Consider the following 18,170-nt stretch of genomic DNA (forward strand, 5'->3'; position numbering starts at 1 on the left):
TATATAGGCTTTTTGAAGTGCCTATAAACCTAAGTTCGAGTCCGAGAAATGAGACTCCAACGTTTTGAATCATAGGCTTTTTGAAGTGCCTATTAACCTTAGTTCGAGTTCGAGAAACGAGACTCCAACTTGTTGAATCATAGAATGAATAGGCTTTTTGAAGTGCCTACAACCTAAGTTCGAGTCTGAGAAACGAGACTCCAACTTGTTGAATCATAGAATGAATAGGCTTTTTGAAGTGCCTACAAACCTAAGTTCGAGTCCGAGAAACGAGACTCCAACTTGTTGAATCATAGAATGAATAGGCTTTTTGAAGTGCCTACAAACCTAAGTTCGAGTCCGAGAAACGAGACTCCAACTTGTTGAATCATAGAATGAATAGGCTTTTTGAAGTGCCTACAAACCTAAGTTCGAGTCCGAGAAACGAGACTCCAACTTGTTGAATCATAGAATGAATAGGCTTTTTGAAGTGCCTACAAACCTAAGTTCGAGTCCGAGAAACGAGACTCCAACTTGTTGAATCATAAAATGAATAGGCTTTTTGAAGTGCCTACAAACCTAAGTTCGAGTCCGAGAAACGAGACTCCAACTTGTTGAATCATAGAATGAATAGGCTTTTTGAAGTGCCTACAAACCTAAGTTCGAGTCTGAGAAACGAGACTCCAACTTGTTGAATCATAGAATGAATAGGCTTTTTGAAGTGCCTACAAACCTAAGTTCGAGTCCGAGAAACGAGACTCCAACTTGTTGAATCATAGAATGAATAGGCTTTTTGAAGTGCCTACAAACCTAAGTTCGAGTCCGAGAAACGAGACTCCAACTTGTTGAATCATAAAATGAATAGGCTTTTTGAAGTGCCTACAAACCTAAGTTCGAGTCCGAGAAACGAGACTCCAACTTTTTGAATCATAGAATGAATAGGCTTTTTGAAGTGCCTACAAACCTAAGTTCGAGTCCGAGAAACGAGACTCCAATTTTTGAATCATAGAATGAATAGGCTTTTTGAAGTGCCTACAAACCTAAGTTCGAGTCCGAGAAACGAGACTCCAACTTTTTGAATCATAGAATGAATAGGCTTTTTGAAGTGCCTACAAACCTAAGTTCGAGTCCGAGAAACGAGACTCCAATTTTTGAATCATAGAATGAATAGGCTTTTTGAAGTGCCTACAAACCTAAGTTCGAGTCCGAGAAACGAGACTCCACTTGTTGAATCATAAAATGAATAGGCTTTTTGAAGTGCCTATAAACCTAAGTTCGAGTCCGAGAAATGAGACTCCAACGTTTTGAATCATAGGCTTTTTGAAGTGCCTATTAACCTTAGTTCGAGTCCGAGAAACGAGACTTCAATTTTAATAGGATTGTTTAAGTTCCTGCAAACCTTAGCCAGAGTCCGAGAAACGAGACTCCAGCTTTGTTTGAAATCATATTGAATTAATAGGATTGTTTAAGTTCCTTAGCCTGAGAAGCTTGGCTACAATAGGCTCCAGTCCGATAAATGAGACTCAAACTTTTTTGAACTCTAAAAAGAATTTCAAATAGGATTTAACGAAGTTCCTACAATGTTATAACTCCAATTACCTCAGTGTTCAACCTTGCCATAATTGCTTTCGTTGCATAAGTGCATCTCAATTTTGAATTATTATTGTCAGTGAGAGAAGATCTCTAGGACCTGATACATTTTTACTCAGTAAGCATCACACCATTGCACACACGTGCACTTTTACATTAGTCAGGGAGAATTTTCTAAAATTCAAGGATCTGACATAGTCAATGAGGGTTCAAGCTCGAGGACCTGACAACCTTTTAATTCGGGGAGAGCTTTACGCTCAAGGATCCGAACGCCCTGACGAATTGCTAAATCAGGCTGCAAAATGAACTGTCACTAGCTTTGGCATTCAGATATCGCACTATCTACCAAAATAGATTTGCTATCTAGTTTGCTTCAACCCTCTGCCAAAGAGGGGCATCTGTAGACACCCCATTTTTGCACTCGCCTGATTAATCAAATCGTCAACCCGATTGCAATGATTCCCAATGATGGATGTGTATTCTATTACTTTATTTTGTTACCAGATGTGTTTCAGAAATCCGGATGAGGTATCTCGAATTGACAAAACCTTAGAAACCACGCTACGCTAGGAAAATACGACCCCAGAAACATAGAAATCATCATCTTGCAGACTAAAAAGAAACTTCACGATAAAAATCATTAAAAAATTACCAAATTATCAAAATACCCCTAACCTCAAAACAACCCTAGAGCCTACGTTATGCTTAGGAAAACCCATTCGAACACATAAAATGACAAATCGGAACCAAATAAATCATTTCACCAGTTTTAACAGAATTTGACAAAATTACGAAAATGCCCCTCATAAAGTTCACAATCATTTCACTTAAAAATTTTCATAAATGACATAAACCAGCATTCTCATTGAATTCCTTACGAAAAATCGATTCTAAAACATCCTAGAACATTAAAAACTGACTTAAAACGTGAAAAGTCCTCTCCGGGGGCAAAACGGTAATTTCACAATTTTCATAATTAAAAAATTCGAAATTAATAAATAAAACATTAAATAATTAAAGTGAAACATTAATGAAATTAATTTAAAATTTTGAACCTAAAAAATCGATCAATCGGGCTCTCAAGCAAAATTGTTGAGGGTTCGTGAGATATTTCTTTAAGGACCCCTCCATTTGGGGGTCCAAAGAATTAAAGATATTTTAGAGGGGGGTTCTCCAAAAATTTAAAGTCAATCAAGCAAGACTAAGTAAAGGTATTAAAGTCAATTAAGTGAGACTGAAGTCAAAATTAAAGTCAATTAAGCAAGACTGAAGTCAAGATATTAAAAGTCAATCAATTAAGACTAAAGTCAAAACATTAAAAGTCAATTAAATAAGACCAAAAGTCATAATAGAATGCTAATTAAATAATAACTCTATCTAATAGAGTTCTAACTTAAAAATAATTCTACCTAAAACAATTCTAATTAAAACACAATTCTACCTAAAACAATTTTAACTAAAACACAACTCTAATTAAAAGATCTCTAATTAAACACTAACTCTATCCAAATCAACCCTAAAAAACATCTATAAATAGAGGTGCTCACACCCTATTTTCGTATCAAATCATAAACCCTAAGAGAAGTAGGTCTAGAAGCTCCCCTAGCCCCCCATAAACCCTAGTTTTGGAGTCCCAACTCCTTACCTAACATCCCTCCTTCAATTTTAGTCTAGAAAACACCTAAAATCCCTCCAAAAACACCTCCAAATCCGCAACAAACTTGAAAAGTTCAGATAAAAAAATAAGGAGATACCTTGATCTAGGAGATCCGAAGTCAAATCCGGAGACAGAACGAAGCAAGGGAGTACAGTACAAGCAGCTCTTTTTGTCAGATCTGAGGGAACAAAATCCTTGCTATCGGAAAGGTATGTAATTTTTTTTATTTTTATCTAGGTTTTTAGCAATGTGATATATTTGGGAAGTTAGTAGAGACCGGCTTTGGCCGGGCGGGGTTGGTGCCTAACACCTTCCAACCCCGTAACATGATCCCCGAATTCAGATTTTTTATGGTAGATTAGTTCTTTTTATCCATGTTAGAGTCAGTTTGGTTCCTAGACCACAATAACTAGGTGGCGACTCCCAAACCTCAAGGGTCAAAAGCGGATCCGCGCACCCCGCGGATCGAGGGCGCTTTCACTGAGTACTGGAGGAAATCCTAAAATCCGATTGTGTAAAATCACCCATGTTAAATTCTTGAATCCATTGCATAGAATTCACTGAATCAGGCTAACTTTTTATATCTATTACTATGGTGTGTGGGCGAAACATTTATCAAAAAGAGTAATTAATAGGGCATTTTTTTGGGTTTGGTCCATGGGTCCCCAAAAAATATTCCGGTGTTATATGGGATTCTGGAATGGGGAGGGAAGAGCTTGGTACTCCCCAAATATATTTACCTTAGTCTTTCAAGTCTACCTTAGTGACAGGGTCCATCAAATTTAGCTCTTTTTTCACCTAATGTTTAAAAAAATCATGTTGAACTTACCCCTTTTTTTCACCTAATGCACTAGGGGTCTCTCCTCCCTCCCAATGCTTGTTACAACACTTTAGGAGCCGGTCTTTCTCTTATTGAATATAAGTATATATTGTTGGGCCTCTATGGGTCACATTCAACTCCTTTGGAGTATATATATTATTGCTGGGGATAGGCTCAAAGTTAGAAAGAATGATTAGAAAATGAAGATGAACAACTTGGTTCAATAATTGAGCTACTGTGAATTTCATCATCTTTAAGATGATATTTGTACCAAATGTGGGATAAGTCATTGACAAATTCAACTCCATGATACAATCAAGTTTGATTCAAGACTTTGCAATATACTATGACCTACACTAGTATTGAGGATCCACTAAAACAGTTTGATCAATAATATACACACAAGTCTGAATTCACAACATAGTAATGCAAACTTCGACCGTTAAGGGAAAAAAAATCAAATTTCTAAGACTTTTTAGGTTTTGATTCATTCAGAAGTCCATAATCTTATAGAAACTAATGAAATTCCTTCACTGAAAGTCAAGAAATCCTTCTCAACCAATAAAACACAAAGTCCGGAGAAAAGAAAATCTACAAAAGCCTTTAAGAAAATCAAGCACAAATAAAGTTACCGTCAAAGCAACCTTTTTAGCCGATCAAGCACGAAACCCACAAAGAAGAAAGCTACACACGTCATCTTTATTTTGGTACTTGACTATTAATCAAAAGAAAATATTGAGATTTGTACTCTCGTTGTCATCAAAATAAATAAAATCATTTGCGGTCTTATTTTAAGAATCTCAAGATAGATTTGTTAAAATTTATTGTCGACAACTTCTCATATATTTTAGTGAATAATTGAGATACCCATGTGTTTTAAAATTTATTTATATTTTAAACACCCTTCATACATTTTGGTGAATATTTGAGACACCCCTATATTGTCAAACTAATGACATGAGCCCCTTTTACCTGGTTATCATTTTCGAATTAACAAAAATAACAAAATGTACCCTCATTTTCAACTTCGCGCAAAATAAAAAATACTTAATTTTTCTTCCTAAAATCATTCATCTACAAACTCTTCAACTTCTATATTGTATTTTAATCTATTCAATCTTACCTTCAATCCAACTTTTTGAACCTTGTCTTAATCCTTTGAAGAAAACACTAGAATTTTCTATCAAAAATATTGTTATCTTCTACTTCAAAATTATATCTTGTTTTTAGGTTTCTTTTATCCATGGGTACACATTTAATCGAGAATCGATCCAAAATTGGAGCTGAAACCCCTAGTTTTCGATACATTTTTTCTATGCTTGATGAGAGTAAGGTCTAAAAGGAATCGAATTAATTGGAACCGAAACCCATTCAATTATATCCGATTGGTACCCGCAGGTATATTTAAATAGTTTATTTTTCCATTTCCTTTTATATCGTAGGTGGTTGAAGGCATCCCTAACCTTTTATAGATAATAAAAGGGACCGACTAGTTGCACACCACTAGTTGTTGGTTGCACTCTAACGCTAAAAAAAGCATTGTTTTTTAACCTACTAATTGCACTTCATTATGGTAATATAATGAATTAGGGGCTTATTCATCTTCTAATGGTTTCTTCTATATTCGTGCTCTATTTTTCTTGTGATTGATTTTGCTCTTGTTCTCTTTGGCACCAATCAAAGTGTTGACATGGATTCTAACAACTTTCTTAAGCCTCACAATAACTTTAAAATCATCAAAATTAGTCCTTCCTTGGTTTATCGATTTGGATACATGGTGATTTCAAGTGATTTGTGATGTTTGTGCATAGATTAGAATATAAAAATATGATTAACCTAACAATAATTTATGTGGACATGGTTGGGGTAGAAGGAGAAGAAAATGAATTCAGTATTTTTTCTATTAACTTTTTGACTATAATAATCCAAATGGAGTGCAAATGGAAATTTTTAAGTGATGGAGTGCAACTATTCAGTCCCCAATAAAATTCTTCAAGTTCCCATATAAGCTATGTATTCGATCTTAAGTGGGCCATCTCATTTGAAAGTTTATGTATAAAAAGGATTTTTAGATTGTTGAAAAGGAGTGACTGCATTATCAATTGCACTCCATCACTTAAAATTTCACCTGGTCACTCCTTTTATATGATTGCACTCAAAAGAAGAGAAAAATAAAATGTTGCACTCCTTGTTTGATTAAAAAGGACCAATGGATGATTCAAGAACAATAGAACGAATGAAAATATTCAACTCAAATTTCGCTTTTTACTTCTTCTACCCATGCCTTAAAATAAATAAAAATTTCTTGAACTTATAAATAACAGGTAAAACATAAGTTACTCACAACCTAAGTTCAATAATCCTTTATTAAGATGCCAGCTTCTTAAGCTGGTTAATATTAAATATTTTAATAAAAATATTATTTTAAGAGATATAAAGGAAAGGTCAATTCTCTTGTATATAAGTGGTAATTGTCCATTTTTTAATAAGTTATCTCTTTCTACTATTTTTAGCTAAAGATACAAAATGAATTTAATTAAGAGAGGGAATAAGAAAGGGACATCTCTAATAACTCAAAATTTTACTTGGTTCTCTTACTTTTCTTAGTACCACATCGATTGAAAATAAGGTTGTCTTTGTGTTCTTAAAAAGCCAAGTTTGACTCTTGGGTTGGGCCCCAAGGCATACCCAAGTTTTCACCCCAAGGAGGGGAACCAAGCTATTGAATTGATTCATTAACACACACACATACTGGAGCAGATTTAGAGTGGGGGTTGTGGGGGCACTAGCCCCTACAAGAGTTTCAAATTCTATGGACTAATGTGCTATTGGGGCAGATAAAGAAATCTGTCAGTATCGCCCCCACAAAAAAAAAAAAAAAAATTCCACTCTTGGTTAGCCCCAAAACTATTTTTTCAATTTTGGCTGCCCCTACATGAGCAAAATCCTAGCTCTGCCCCTGCACACATACGTGAGCCTTGAGCCGAGTTAGGTCGGGACGGGGTAGTGCAGTGCGGTGTGGTGTGGTGTGGTGTGGTGTGGTATTTAATAATAAAATATTTCTTTTTACTAGAAGTTTATACTTAATTTCTTTTAATTAATTTTTATTTGTAACATCTTAACTTCTACAAATATAATGTTATTGTTTTTCTTTGACTCTTTCAATGCAATTTATTCTTATACATTTTATGCCCGTTGATTTCCTAGGTTAATATTCTATATATACCCATAAGCAGATTGTAAAAAGATATCAACAATAAATCAATTAAACATTGATGGCTCCTTGTGTCATCCTCCTGGAGGTGAAGGTGTTATTTTAAGATACTGGAATGGAGACCCTATCAAAGCCTTAATGGTAGGCATCAAAGAAAAGTCTGTCATGTTCCATGAGATCCATCCTATCCTATGCGGGCTGAAGTTGGCGTCTCTCTTGGGTATTCATCATTTGAGGATTGTGACTATTAATTGCTTGAAAGGGGAATTCCACACTCTTTAGAGGACATAGTGTTAGAGAATAAGATGCACTGTATTAAAATGCATGAGATACATTGTATCATTGTTAGTGTATCTCACACAAATGGAAGGTTGTGATGAAGGATATTCTATAATATATATTGATATTTAGAATATATCAATTAAGATAATCTAGAATATTTATATTAGGTAGTTTTCATATATCTTGGTTGATGTAATGCCTATAAATACCCTATTGGGGCTTTTGTAATATTCATCCAAGAATTATCAATAAAATTCATATTTTCTACACAAGATGTTAAAATTAAGGCCCTCATGCCTAATTTTTCTATTATCGAGTTTCTTTTTTATTTCAAAGAGACCATTAAGACTATTGATCTAATTGCTTCCTGATCGAGGGAGTTAGGGGAGGTTGTTCTTGAGGTTAATGAGTTCCCTCCTAGTCTTTTGAAGATTATCAAAGATGATAGAGTTGGGAAGATTTACCATAGGAAGTAGGTGTCTTGTTTTTTGTATGGTTATTTTTCTCTGCTCTTGAGTGCTTGCCCTTTGTTTATTTGGCAGCCCTGTAAGCTTTTTCAACTTGTCTATTTTATAGCTAGGGACTTGCTTCACCCCCCCCCCCCATCGCCTTAAAAAAAAACCATAGAGATTTACTTTACCATCTAAGCTAAAAGGGTTGTATGAATAATGTCGCTATTGTATTTTCAAGAATTTGAATTCAATATGCAGTCACTCTATTTCTTATACTCTAAACATGTTAATACTATGTAAAGGGTCTAGTTGTAAAACACCTTTATTTAAGCACGATGCTTGTTCCTTCGTCGGGAGAATTTTCTGTAGTTTTATAAAAAAAAATAACTGGGGGATTATTGAGTATTTTAATAAAAATATTATTTTAAGAGATATAAAGGAAAGGTTTATTCTCTTTGTATATAAGTGGTAATTGTCTCATTTTTCATAATTTATCTCTTTCTACTATTTTTAGCTAAAGGTACAAAATGAATTTAAGTGAGAGAGAAAAAGAGAATAACAAAGGAACATCTCCAGTAACTCAAAGTTTTGCTTGGTATTCTTACTTTGTTTAGTCTCACATCGATTGAAAATAAGATCATTTTTGTGTTTTTAAAAGGCCAAGTCTGAATCTAGGGTTGGGCCGGGTTAGGTTGGGACGAGACAGTGCGGTGTGGTGTGATGCGATAAGGTGAGGTGTTTAAAAATAAAACCTTTCTTTTTACTAGATGTTTATACTTAATTTCTTTTAATTAATTTCTATTGGTAACATCTTAACGTAATGCTTGTTACTATTTTTCATTGATTCTTTCAATGCAATTTATTCTTATACGTATATTGGTTGCCTGGGTTAATTGTCTACACATATTATATTTTCATTAGTCTCTTTCTGTCTTCGTTCTTTCTTCAGCTTCTGTGAGAGTTAACAAGAGTTTTCACTCACTTTTTAATTATCTGGGCAAGGAAATCTGGTGTAAATTTTTTGATACCTATCTTTTGTCCAGTGGATAGACGAATACTAATTTAGTGGTAATTGATTTGTATCCTAGGGGCGTCGTGCTGATTTTATGTCTTCACATTCAATTCTCTATAGATGCACGAAACGCCTTAAAGAGAGCGATTACGTGCATGCCTCAACTCGATTCGACCTTTTTTTGTGTTTCAAATCATATTGAAGAATTTGTTTATACACGAAATCGGATTGGAATATCGTTCCAAGTATTTTTATTTTGTTATTTAAATATTATTTCTACAGTTAAAGTATGAAGCTCAAAATCCCTCTTCCAACTTACTAATTCGGTAATTCTTATTGCTAACATACCTTCCCCACCCAAAAAAATAAGGATTAGGATTAGGTAAGGTGTCTCGTTCCTATAGAGTAGGTAAGTTGTCTATTTGGCACAATTTTGTTCGAGTTTAAAAACATATCAATGTTAGATATATTTTTTGTCCCACATGACACTTTTAGTCTTTTATAAAAGGAAGTTACAGATCTAATCTCTAGAGTAGTAGTTACTAACAGTTAGAAAAGTAGTTTTCCTCTATCTATTAACTTCTAACTTTGATGGGAAGTGGAGTGGTACTTACAAAACTACATCAGCAGTTATTAAAGGAAATGGGTCCTCTCTCTACCCATTTTAAGAGGCATTATACAATTTCTATCATTAGTGGGTAAATGCAGATTTTCTTTTAAGAAAAAGGGTCAAGAGAGAGAAACTCATCTCCTGAAGAAATCCATATTTTCATATCAACAATTAACTAAAGAAATTGCTATGGATTCAGGTATGTTGTTTATCTTTGTAAAATCATATATGTTATTTAAATTGTATGTGAAAATCATGATAGTCAAGATCATAGAATACTTGTATTGATGAATTTAAATTACATGTGGTATCAGAGCCACAGGTTAAGACTTTCTTGATTTTCCATTATGATCTATTTGTTGGAATCAATTATTTGTGGAAGATTTCATATATATTTGATAGGATTTAGTTTTGATTTTAATTTTTTTTCTTTTTCGCTGCGATTATTAAAATTTTCCACAAAATAAAATCTCATTTATTTTATACCCAAGGTGTTGTCTATGGATTCTCATATATAAAGCATGATGTTGTTGGTTGCTTTAATTAATTGAGAAAAATTACATATTTTAGTACATTTTCTACTTTCCATTTTCAGCATGATGTTACATATCAATTTTATTTTATTTTTATTTTATTTAATTGATATTATCACTTATAATTTGTTCTACAGTATAAAACACAACACACAAAATATGTATCATTTATAAAAATCTGAATCATGTCCGAAATTTATAAATAATATTTCTTGTATTGATTTGTTATAATAATAATAATAATAATTAATATTATTATTATTTTTTATAGTTTATTTGAAGATGAAATTGCCACATGTATGAAACTGTTTAAATGATGATATGATGTGATTGATGATAAATTATTTTACAAAGTGATTATTTCAACTCGAAATCCTATTTTATGAAATAGTTTGGTAATCACCAAAGTGATCCAACTAGAAAGTCATAGGTTTCAAGTTGTAGTTTGGATCTTAATACTCATATCCCAAGTATTAAGAAAATGACTTTGCAAATTTTAAATAGATATTTATATGTATCTTTAATCATGAGAATATTTTGGCTTGGCCCAAAGGTGCATCACTTTTCTTGTGATTAATATACTAAGGTAAAATAATTAATGTGTATTCTTAATTGAAAGTTTGAATCGGATACCCAAAGGTAACGGACCTATCGGATTATGGATACATTATTAATTATTATTATTATTAATAGGTGAAAGGGAATCACCATAATAGTTAAAAGTTTAATTTTTTGTATGTTGTAATTTTCATCCAAAGATGTGTTACAACAATGCTATTTATTGTTTATTATTTAAATCTAAGCATTAATGTGTGAGCATATATTTACTTGCAGTTTCAATTCCTATTTTGCTTCATTCACATGCTTCATCTGCTCCGATCCTTAATGGAGCAAATTTCTCAGACTGGTCTGAGCAAGTCCAGTTTCACCTAGGTGTACTGGATCTTGATTTAACACTTCGGACTGAGAAATCGCCTACTGTTACTGAAATTAGTAGTGCGAAAGAAAAGACTTTAAGTCATTCTGGGGAAAGATCGAACAGATTGAGCATTATGTTTATGCGAATGAGTATAGCGAACAACATTAAATCAACACTTCCTGTACCTAACACTACTAAGAAATTTTTTAAGACTGTGGAAGAACGTTTTCGTTCAGCTAATAAGTCTCTTACTGGGACATTAATGGTTGAACTCACCACCATGAAGTTTGATGGTACTCGTGGGATACATGAACACGTCCTTGAGATGTCAAATCTAGCTGCTAAACTGAAAGTTCTTGGGATGAATGTGGATGAGTCTTTTCTTGTTCAATTTATGTTGAACTCCTTACCTCTTCAATATGGGCCATTTCAAATTCATTACAACACTATTAAAGACAAGTGGAATGTAAATGAATTGGCTAATATACTTGTTCAAGAAGAGACAAGGCTTAAGCAACAAGGACATCATTCAGTTCATCTTATAAGCAAAGGAGTTACTAAGAAGTGGAAGAAACCTAAGAAGGACAAAATAACATAACCACCTAAAATCAATGGGCCTCCTCAAGGTATAGAGGCTCATCAGAGGGGACAAAACAGTATCAAATGTCGTTTCTGTAAGAAGTTTGGGCATGTACAGAAACATTGCCACAAACATAGAGCATGGTTTGAAAAGAAAGGTAAGCCTTTAGCTTACGTTTGTTTCGAATCAAACCTTACTGAAGTTCCTTCTAATACTTGGTGGATTGACTCAGGTTCCACTGTTCATGTTTCTAATTCGATGTAGGACTTCCTTACAATCCAGACTTTAAAGCAAAATGAAAGTTCCATAGTTATGGGAAATGGAGTCAAAGTTCCAGTGATTGCTACCGGGACATTTCGTTTATTTTTAGACACTGATTGTTATCTAGATTTGTTTTAGACACTTTATGTTCCTTCTATTTCTTGTAATTTGGTTTTCATATCAAAACTTGACCTTGAAGGTTATTCCTTTTCATTTCGTAATAGAAGATTCAGTTTGTTTAAAAATTCTTCTTTCGTTGGTTCTTGTAGTTTATGTGATGGTTTATATAAACTAAATCTTAATAGTCGTTTTGTTGAAAGCCTTTTAACCCTGCATCATAATGTTGGAACTAAACGTAACCTGATCAATGAAAGTTCTTCTCACTTGTGGCACAGACGTTTGGGTCATATATCCAAAGAAAAAATGGAGAGATTAGTAAAAGATGGGATTTTCCCTAACCTAGATTTTACTGATCTCGATGTATGTGTGGATTGTATTAAGGGAAAACAAACCAAAAACATAAAGAAAGGTGCTACAAGAAGTGGAGAACTTCTTGAAATTGTTCATACAGACATTTGTGGCTTTTTGACTCGCCATCTTCTGGTAAAGAAAAATATTTTATCACTTTTATTGATGATTTTTCACGTTATTGTTATATCTATTTATTGCATGAAAAATCTCAAACAGTGAATGCCCTAGAGGTGTACATTGTTGAGGTTGAAAGGCAATTAGATAAAAAAGTGAAAATTATCATATCAGATAGAGGTGGAGTGTATTATGGAAGATATGATGGATTGGGTCAACACCCTGGCCCATTTGCTAAACTCCTAGAAAAGCATGGTATATGTGCACAATACACTATGCCAGGTACGCCTCAGCAGAATGGAGTGGCTGAAAGGCGTAATCGTATATTGATGGATATGGTTAGGAGTATGTTAAGTAATTCATCTTTACCCATTTCATTATGAATGGAAGCCCTTAAGACCGTTGTTTATTTGTTAAATAGGGTTCCTACTAAAGCAGTTCCAAAGACTCCTTTTGAACTGTGGACAGGAAGGAAGTCAAGTTTGAGGCACCTACACGTTTGGGGTTGCCCAGCGGAGGCTAGGATATATAATCCACATGAAAAGAAATTGGATTTCAAAATCATTAGTGGTTACTTTATTGGCTATCCAATAAAATTCAAAGGGTATAGATTTTATTTTCCTAATCATAGTACGAAGATTGTTGAAACGGGTAATGCCAGATTCATTGAGAATGATGAAATCAGTGGGAATAATCAATTACAAAAAACAAATATTCAAGAAGTTAGGGTGCAAGTCCCACTACCCATAACTTCTAAAGAAATTGTTGTTCCTATAATTACAAAATCATCTGACAATGTTGAACAACAAATTATTGATCAATCACTCCCCAATGAGATTATCACTAATGAACCAATTATGGAAGAACCACAAGAATCAACATTAAGAAGGTCTCAAAGAGAACGAAAACCTGCTATATCTGATGATTATGTGGTTTATTTACAAGAATCTGATTACGATATTGGGACCAGTAAAGACCCGGTTTCATTTTCACAAGCCATTAGCTGTAATGATTCTGATAAATGGATTGATGCTATGAATGATGAATTGAAATCAATGGATCAAAACAAAGTCTGGGAACTTGTCGAATTGCCTGAAGGATATAAAGCAGTTGGTTGTAAATGAATCTTTAAGACCAAACGTGACTCAAAAGGCAATATCAAATGACATAAAGCTAGACTTGTGGTCAAAGGTTTCACTCAAAAAGGAGGTATTGATTATAAGGAAACCTTCTCTCCTGTATCAAAGAAGGATTCACTTAGAATCATTATGACTTTAGTTGCTCATTTTGATTTAGAGCTACACCAAATGAATGTGAAAACTATTTTTCTGAATCGGAGTTTAAAAGAAAAGGTTTATATAGATCAACCTGAAGGTTTCTCCATAAAGGGAAAAGAACACATGGTTTGCAAATTAAATAAGTCAATATATGGACTTAAACAAGTTTCTAGACAGTGGTATCTTAAATTCAATAATACTATTACTTCCTTCGGATTTAAGGAAAACACCGTTGATCGGTGTATATACCTGAAGGTTAGTGGGAGCAAGTTTATATTTTTGATCTTATATGTTGATGATATATTGTTTGCCAGTAGTGATCTTGGTTTATTATACACAACTAAGAAATTTCTCTCTGAGAATTTTGAAATGAAAGATATGGGTGAAGCAACTTACATGATTGGAATAGAAATATTCCGTGATCGCTCACGTGGTTTGTTGGGGTTGTCTCAAAACCGATATATTGAAACAATCTTAGAGAGATTTGGTATGGAAAACTGTTCAGCTAGTATTGCCCCAATTCAGAAAGGGGATAAATTTAGTCTCATGCAATGTCCACAGAATGAATGGGAACGTAAACAGATGGAAAGAATTCCTTATACTTCTGTTGTAGGAAGTTTGATGTATACACAAACTTACACCAGGCCAAACATCAGTTTTGCAGTTGGTATGTTGGGCAGATACCAAAGTAATCCTGGAATGGATCATTGGAGAGCTACAAAGAAAATGATGAGGTACTTAAGGGGAACAAAAGATTACATGCTTACTTTTAAGAAGTCTGATAATTTTGAGGTGATTGGCTACACTAATTCAGACTTTGCTGGATGTGTTGATAGTAAAAAATCAACTTTTGATTATGTATATCTGTTGGCTGGAGCAGCAATTTCATGGAAAAGTGCTAAACAGACTACTATTGCTGCATCCACAATAGAAGCTGAATTTGTGACATGCTTTGAGGCCACAGTTCATAATTTATGGCTGCGAAATTTTATCTCAGGACTTGCTATTATCGACACTATTGAGAAGCCGCTGAGAATTTATTGTGATAATTCTACAACTGTATTTTTCTCCAAGATCGACAAATACTCTAATGGTGTTAAACACATGGAGTTAAAGTATTTTGTCGTTAAGGAAGAAGTTCAGAAACAACGGGTGTCTATTGAACATATTAAAACAGAGCTCATGGTTGCAGATCCACTAACTAAAGGGTTACCACCAAAGACATTTAAAGAACATGTTAAAAGAATGGGTCTTGATTGTAACCTTTGATGCCTGTATGTTTTGGATTGTAATGGTTTATGTTATTAGACATTTTGAGATCTCATTATTCATGTTTCTGTTTTTTCTTGTTTTCATTTTGTACGTACATCTATGAGAATGGATAAAAGATAACAGGAAGTCTTTTACAAAGACAATTTTGTTGGACCAATTATGGATACTTCTCATTTATGAACCATGGTTGATTGAATTGCTAGTTATATAGTACATGGAAGGGACTATGTCGCCTTATTGATGTACAACCGCCATGACTTATACTAATGATTCATTTGACCATAGTATTTATGATGACCAATTTAAGTTAGAGATTGATTAGTGTTTTATGCGCATAATGTTTACTTCATTGAGGCTAAAATGAAATTAGTCATATGGGCCAAGTGGGAGAATGTTAGATATATTTTCTGTCCCACATGACACTTTTAGTCTTTTATAAAAGGAAGTTACTGATCTAATCTCTAGAGTAGTGGTTACTAACAGTTAGAGAAGTAGTTTTCCTCTATCTATTAACTTCTAACTTTGATGGGAAGTGGAGTGGTAGTTACAAAACTACATTAGCAGTTACTAAAGGAAATGGGTCCTCTCTCTACCCATTTTAAGAGGCATTATACAATTTCCATCATTAGTGGGTAAATACTGAAAGCGCCCTCGATCCGCATGGTGCGTGGATCCGCTTTTGACTCTTGAGGTTTGGGAGTCGCCACCTAGTTGTTAAGGTCTAGGAACCAAACTGACTCTAAAAAAGGCAAACTAATCTACGAAAGAAAAAAAGAGTCCGGGGATCACGTTACAGGGTTGGAAGGTGTTAGGCACCAACCCCGCCCGGCCAAAGTCGGTCTCTACTAACTTTCCAAGTAAATTACATTGCTAAAAACCTAGATAAAAATAAATAAAAAACGTTTATACCTTTCCGATGAAAAACTTTATTCCCTCAGATCTGACAAAAATAGCTCCTTGTACCGTACTCCTTTACTTCGTTCTGTCTCCGAATTTGATTTCAGATCTCCGAGGCAAGGTATCTCCTTATTTTTCGATCTGAACTCTTTGAGTTTATTATGGATTTTGAAGTGTTTTTAGAGTGTTTTTAGGTGTTCTTTAGGCTAAAATCGAAGGAGGGATGTTAGGTAAGGAGTTGGGGCTTCAAAACTAGGGTTTATGGGAGGGTAGGGGGCTTTTAGACCTACTTCTCTTAGGGTTTTTAATTTGATACGAAAATAGGGTGTGAGCACCTCTATTTATAGAATTTTTTAAGGGTTGATTTGGATAGAGTTAGTAGTTAATTAGAGTTGTGTTTTAGTTAGAATTCTTTTAGGTAGAATTGTATTTTAATTAGAATTGTTTTAGGTAGAATTATTTTTAAGTTAGAACTCTATTAGATTGAGTTATTATTTAATTAGAACTCTATTAGGATTTTGACTTTTGGTCTTATTTAATTGACTTTAAGATTTTGACTTTAGTCTTAATTGATTGACTTTTAATATCTTGACTTCAGTCTTACTTAATTGACTTTAATTTTGACTTTAGTCTCACTTGGTTGACTTTAATACCTTGACCTTAGTCTTGCTTGATTGACTTTAATTTTTTGGAGAACCCTCCTCTATCATATTTTTAATTCTTTGGACCCCCAAATAGATGGGTCCTTAAAAAAATATCTCACGAACCCTCAACAATTTTACTTGAAAATCCGATTGATCGATTTCTTTGGTTCAAAATTTTAAATTAATTTCATTAATGTTTCACTTTAATTATTTAATATTTTATTTATTAATTTCAAATTTTTTAATTATGAAAATTGTGAAATTACCGTTTTACCCCCGGAGAGGACTTTTCATGTTTTAAGTCGATTTTTAATGTTCTACGATGTTTTAGAATCAATTTTTCGTAAGAAATTCGATGAAAATATTAGTTTGTGTCATTTATGAAATTTTTTGTGTGAAATAGTCATGAACTTAATGAGGGGCATTTTTGTAATTTTATCAAATTCTGTGAAAATTGGGAAAATGATTTATTTGGTTTCGATTTGCTATTTTATGTGTTCGAAAGGGTTTTCCTAATCATAACGTAGGCTCTAGGGTTGTTTTGATGTTAGGGGTATTTTGATAATTTGATCAATTTTTAGTGATTTTTATCATGAAACTTCTTTTTGGTCTGCAATATGATGATTTCTATGTTTCTAGGGTCGTATTTTCCTAACGTAGCGTGGTTTCTAAGGTTTTGTCAATTCGAGATACCTCATCCGAATTTCTGAAATATTTCTGATAACAAAATAAAACAATGGAATACACATCCATCATTAGAAATCATTGCAATCAGGTTGACGAGTTGATTAATCAGGCGAGTGCAAAAATGGGGTGTCTACAAATACAAATTTTCTTTTAAGAAAAATGATCAAAAGAGAGAAACTCATCTCCTGAAAAAATCCATATTTTCAGATCAACAATTAACTAAAGAAATTGCTATGGATTCAGGTATGTTATTTATCTTTGTAAAATCATATATGTTATTTAAATTGTATGTGAAAATCATGATAGTCAAGATCATAGAATACTTGTATTGATGAATTTAAATTACAATCAACTCCTAATCAAGCCATTTTCTATATTGCACGCGGTCCAAATGTATCTGTCCTCCAATAAAAATGTGTCACATAAACACTGTGTGCTGATATAGGAATAGAATACTATTCTGGATCGCAACTCAAAAATAAATTAATTCCTTTATAAACATCCTATTAAAGGGGAGATTTTAAACTGCTAAGGACAGCCATATGGTTATGGTTATTTTTTGAATTATTAGAGGTTAAAACTGTAATTTGGCTTTTTCAGTAAGAGACTTAAGCTGGAGTATCTAGGTCCTTTTAAAAGAATTCCATTAGTCTCTGTCTATGTCATCAGTTGAAAAATGTAGGGGTATCTCAAATATAAATGAAAATGTGGAGGGGTTTATGAAAATAATTCAAAACGAGTCCTTCAAACTGCCTCGACTCCTTCCTTTACTTCGTCTTGTGGTCTTTTCTTACGCGTTGTAGACTTGTAACCAGCCACCCCGCTTCCACGTCATATAAACAACTTATATATAGAAAGTTCCTTCAAACCTAATCCTTCACCTTCTCCAGCTGCTGCTG

The 18,170-nt window shown here is 33.6% G+C and overlaps 1 protein-coding gene across 1 annotated transcript; it reads left to right on the top strand.

The window, feature by feature from the left end:
• The first annotated feature begins 9,805 nt into the window (after positions 1-9,805).
• Positions 9,806-11,666, top strand: LOC147381003 (uncharacterized). Its single transcript, XM_086430954.1, has 2 exons — positions 9,806-9,815; positions 10,984-11,666. The coding sequence occupies exons 1-2, from the start codon at positions 9,806-9,808 to the stop codon at positions 11,664-11,666; spliced, it is 693 nt and encodes a 230-aa protein (XP_086287080.1).
• Positions 11,667-18,170: the final 6,504 nt, after the last annotated feature.

This window comes from Akebia trifoliata, unplaced genomic scaffold (assembly GCF_017979445.1).
Source record: "Akebia trifoliata isolate Shusen 1 unplaced genomic scaffold, ASM1797944v1 Contig00832, whole genome shotgun sequence".
In the NCBI taxonomy this organism is placed as follows: Eukaryota; Viridiplantae; Streptophyta; class Magnoliopsida; order Ranunculales; family Lardizabalaceae; genus Akebia; species Akebia trifoliata.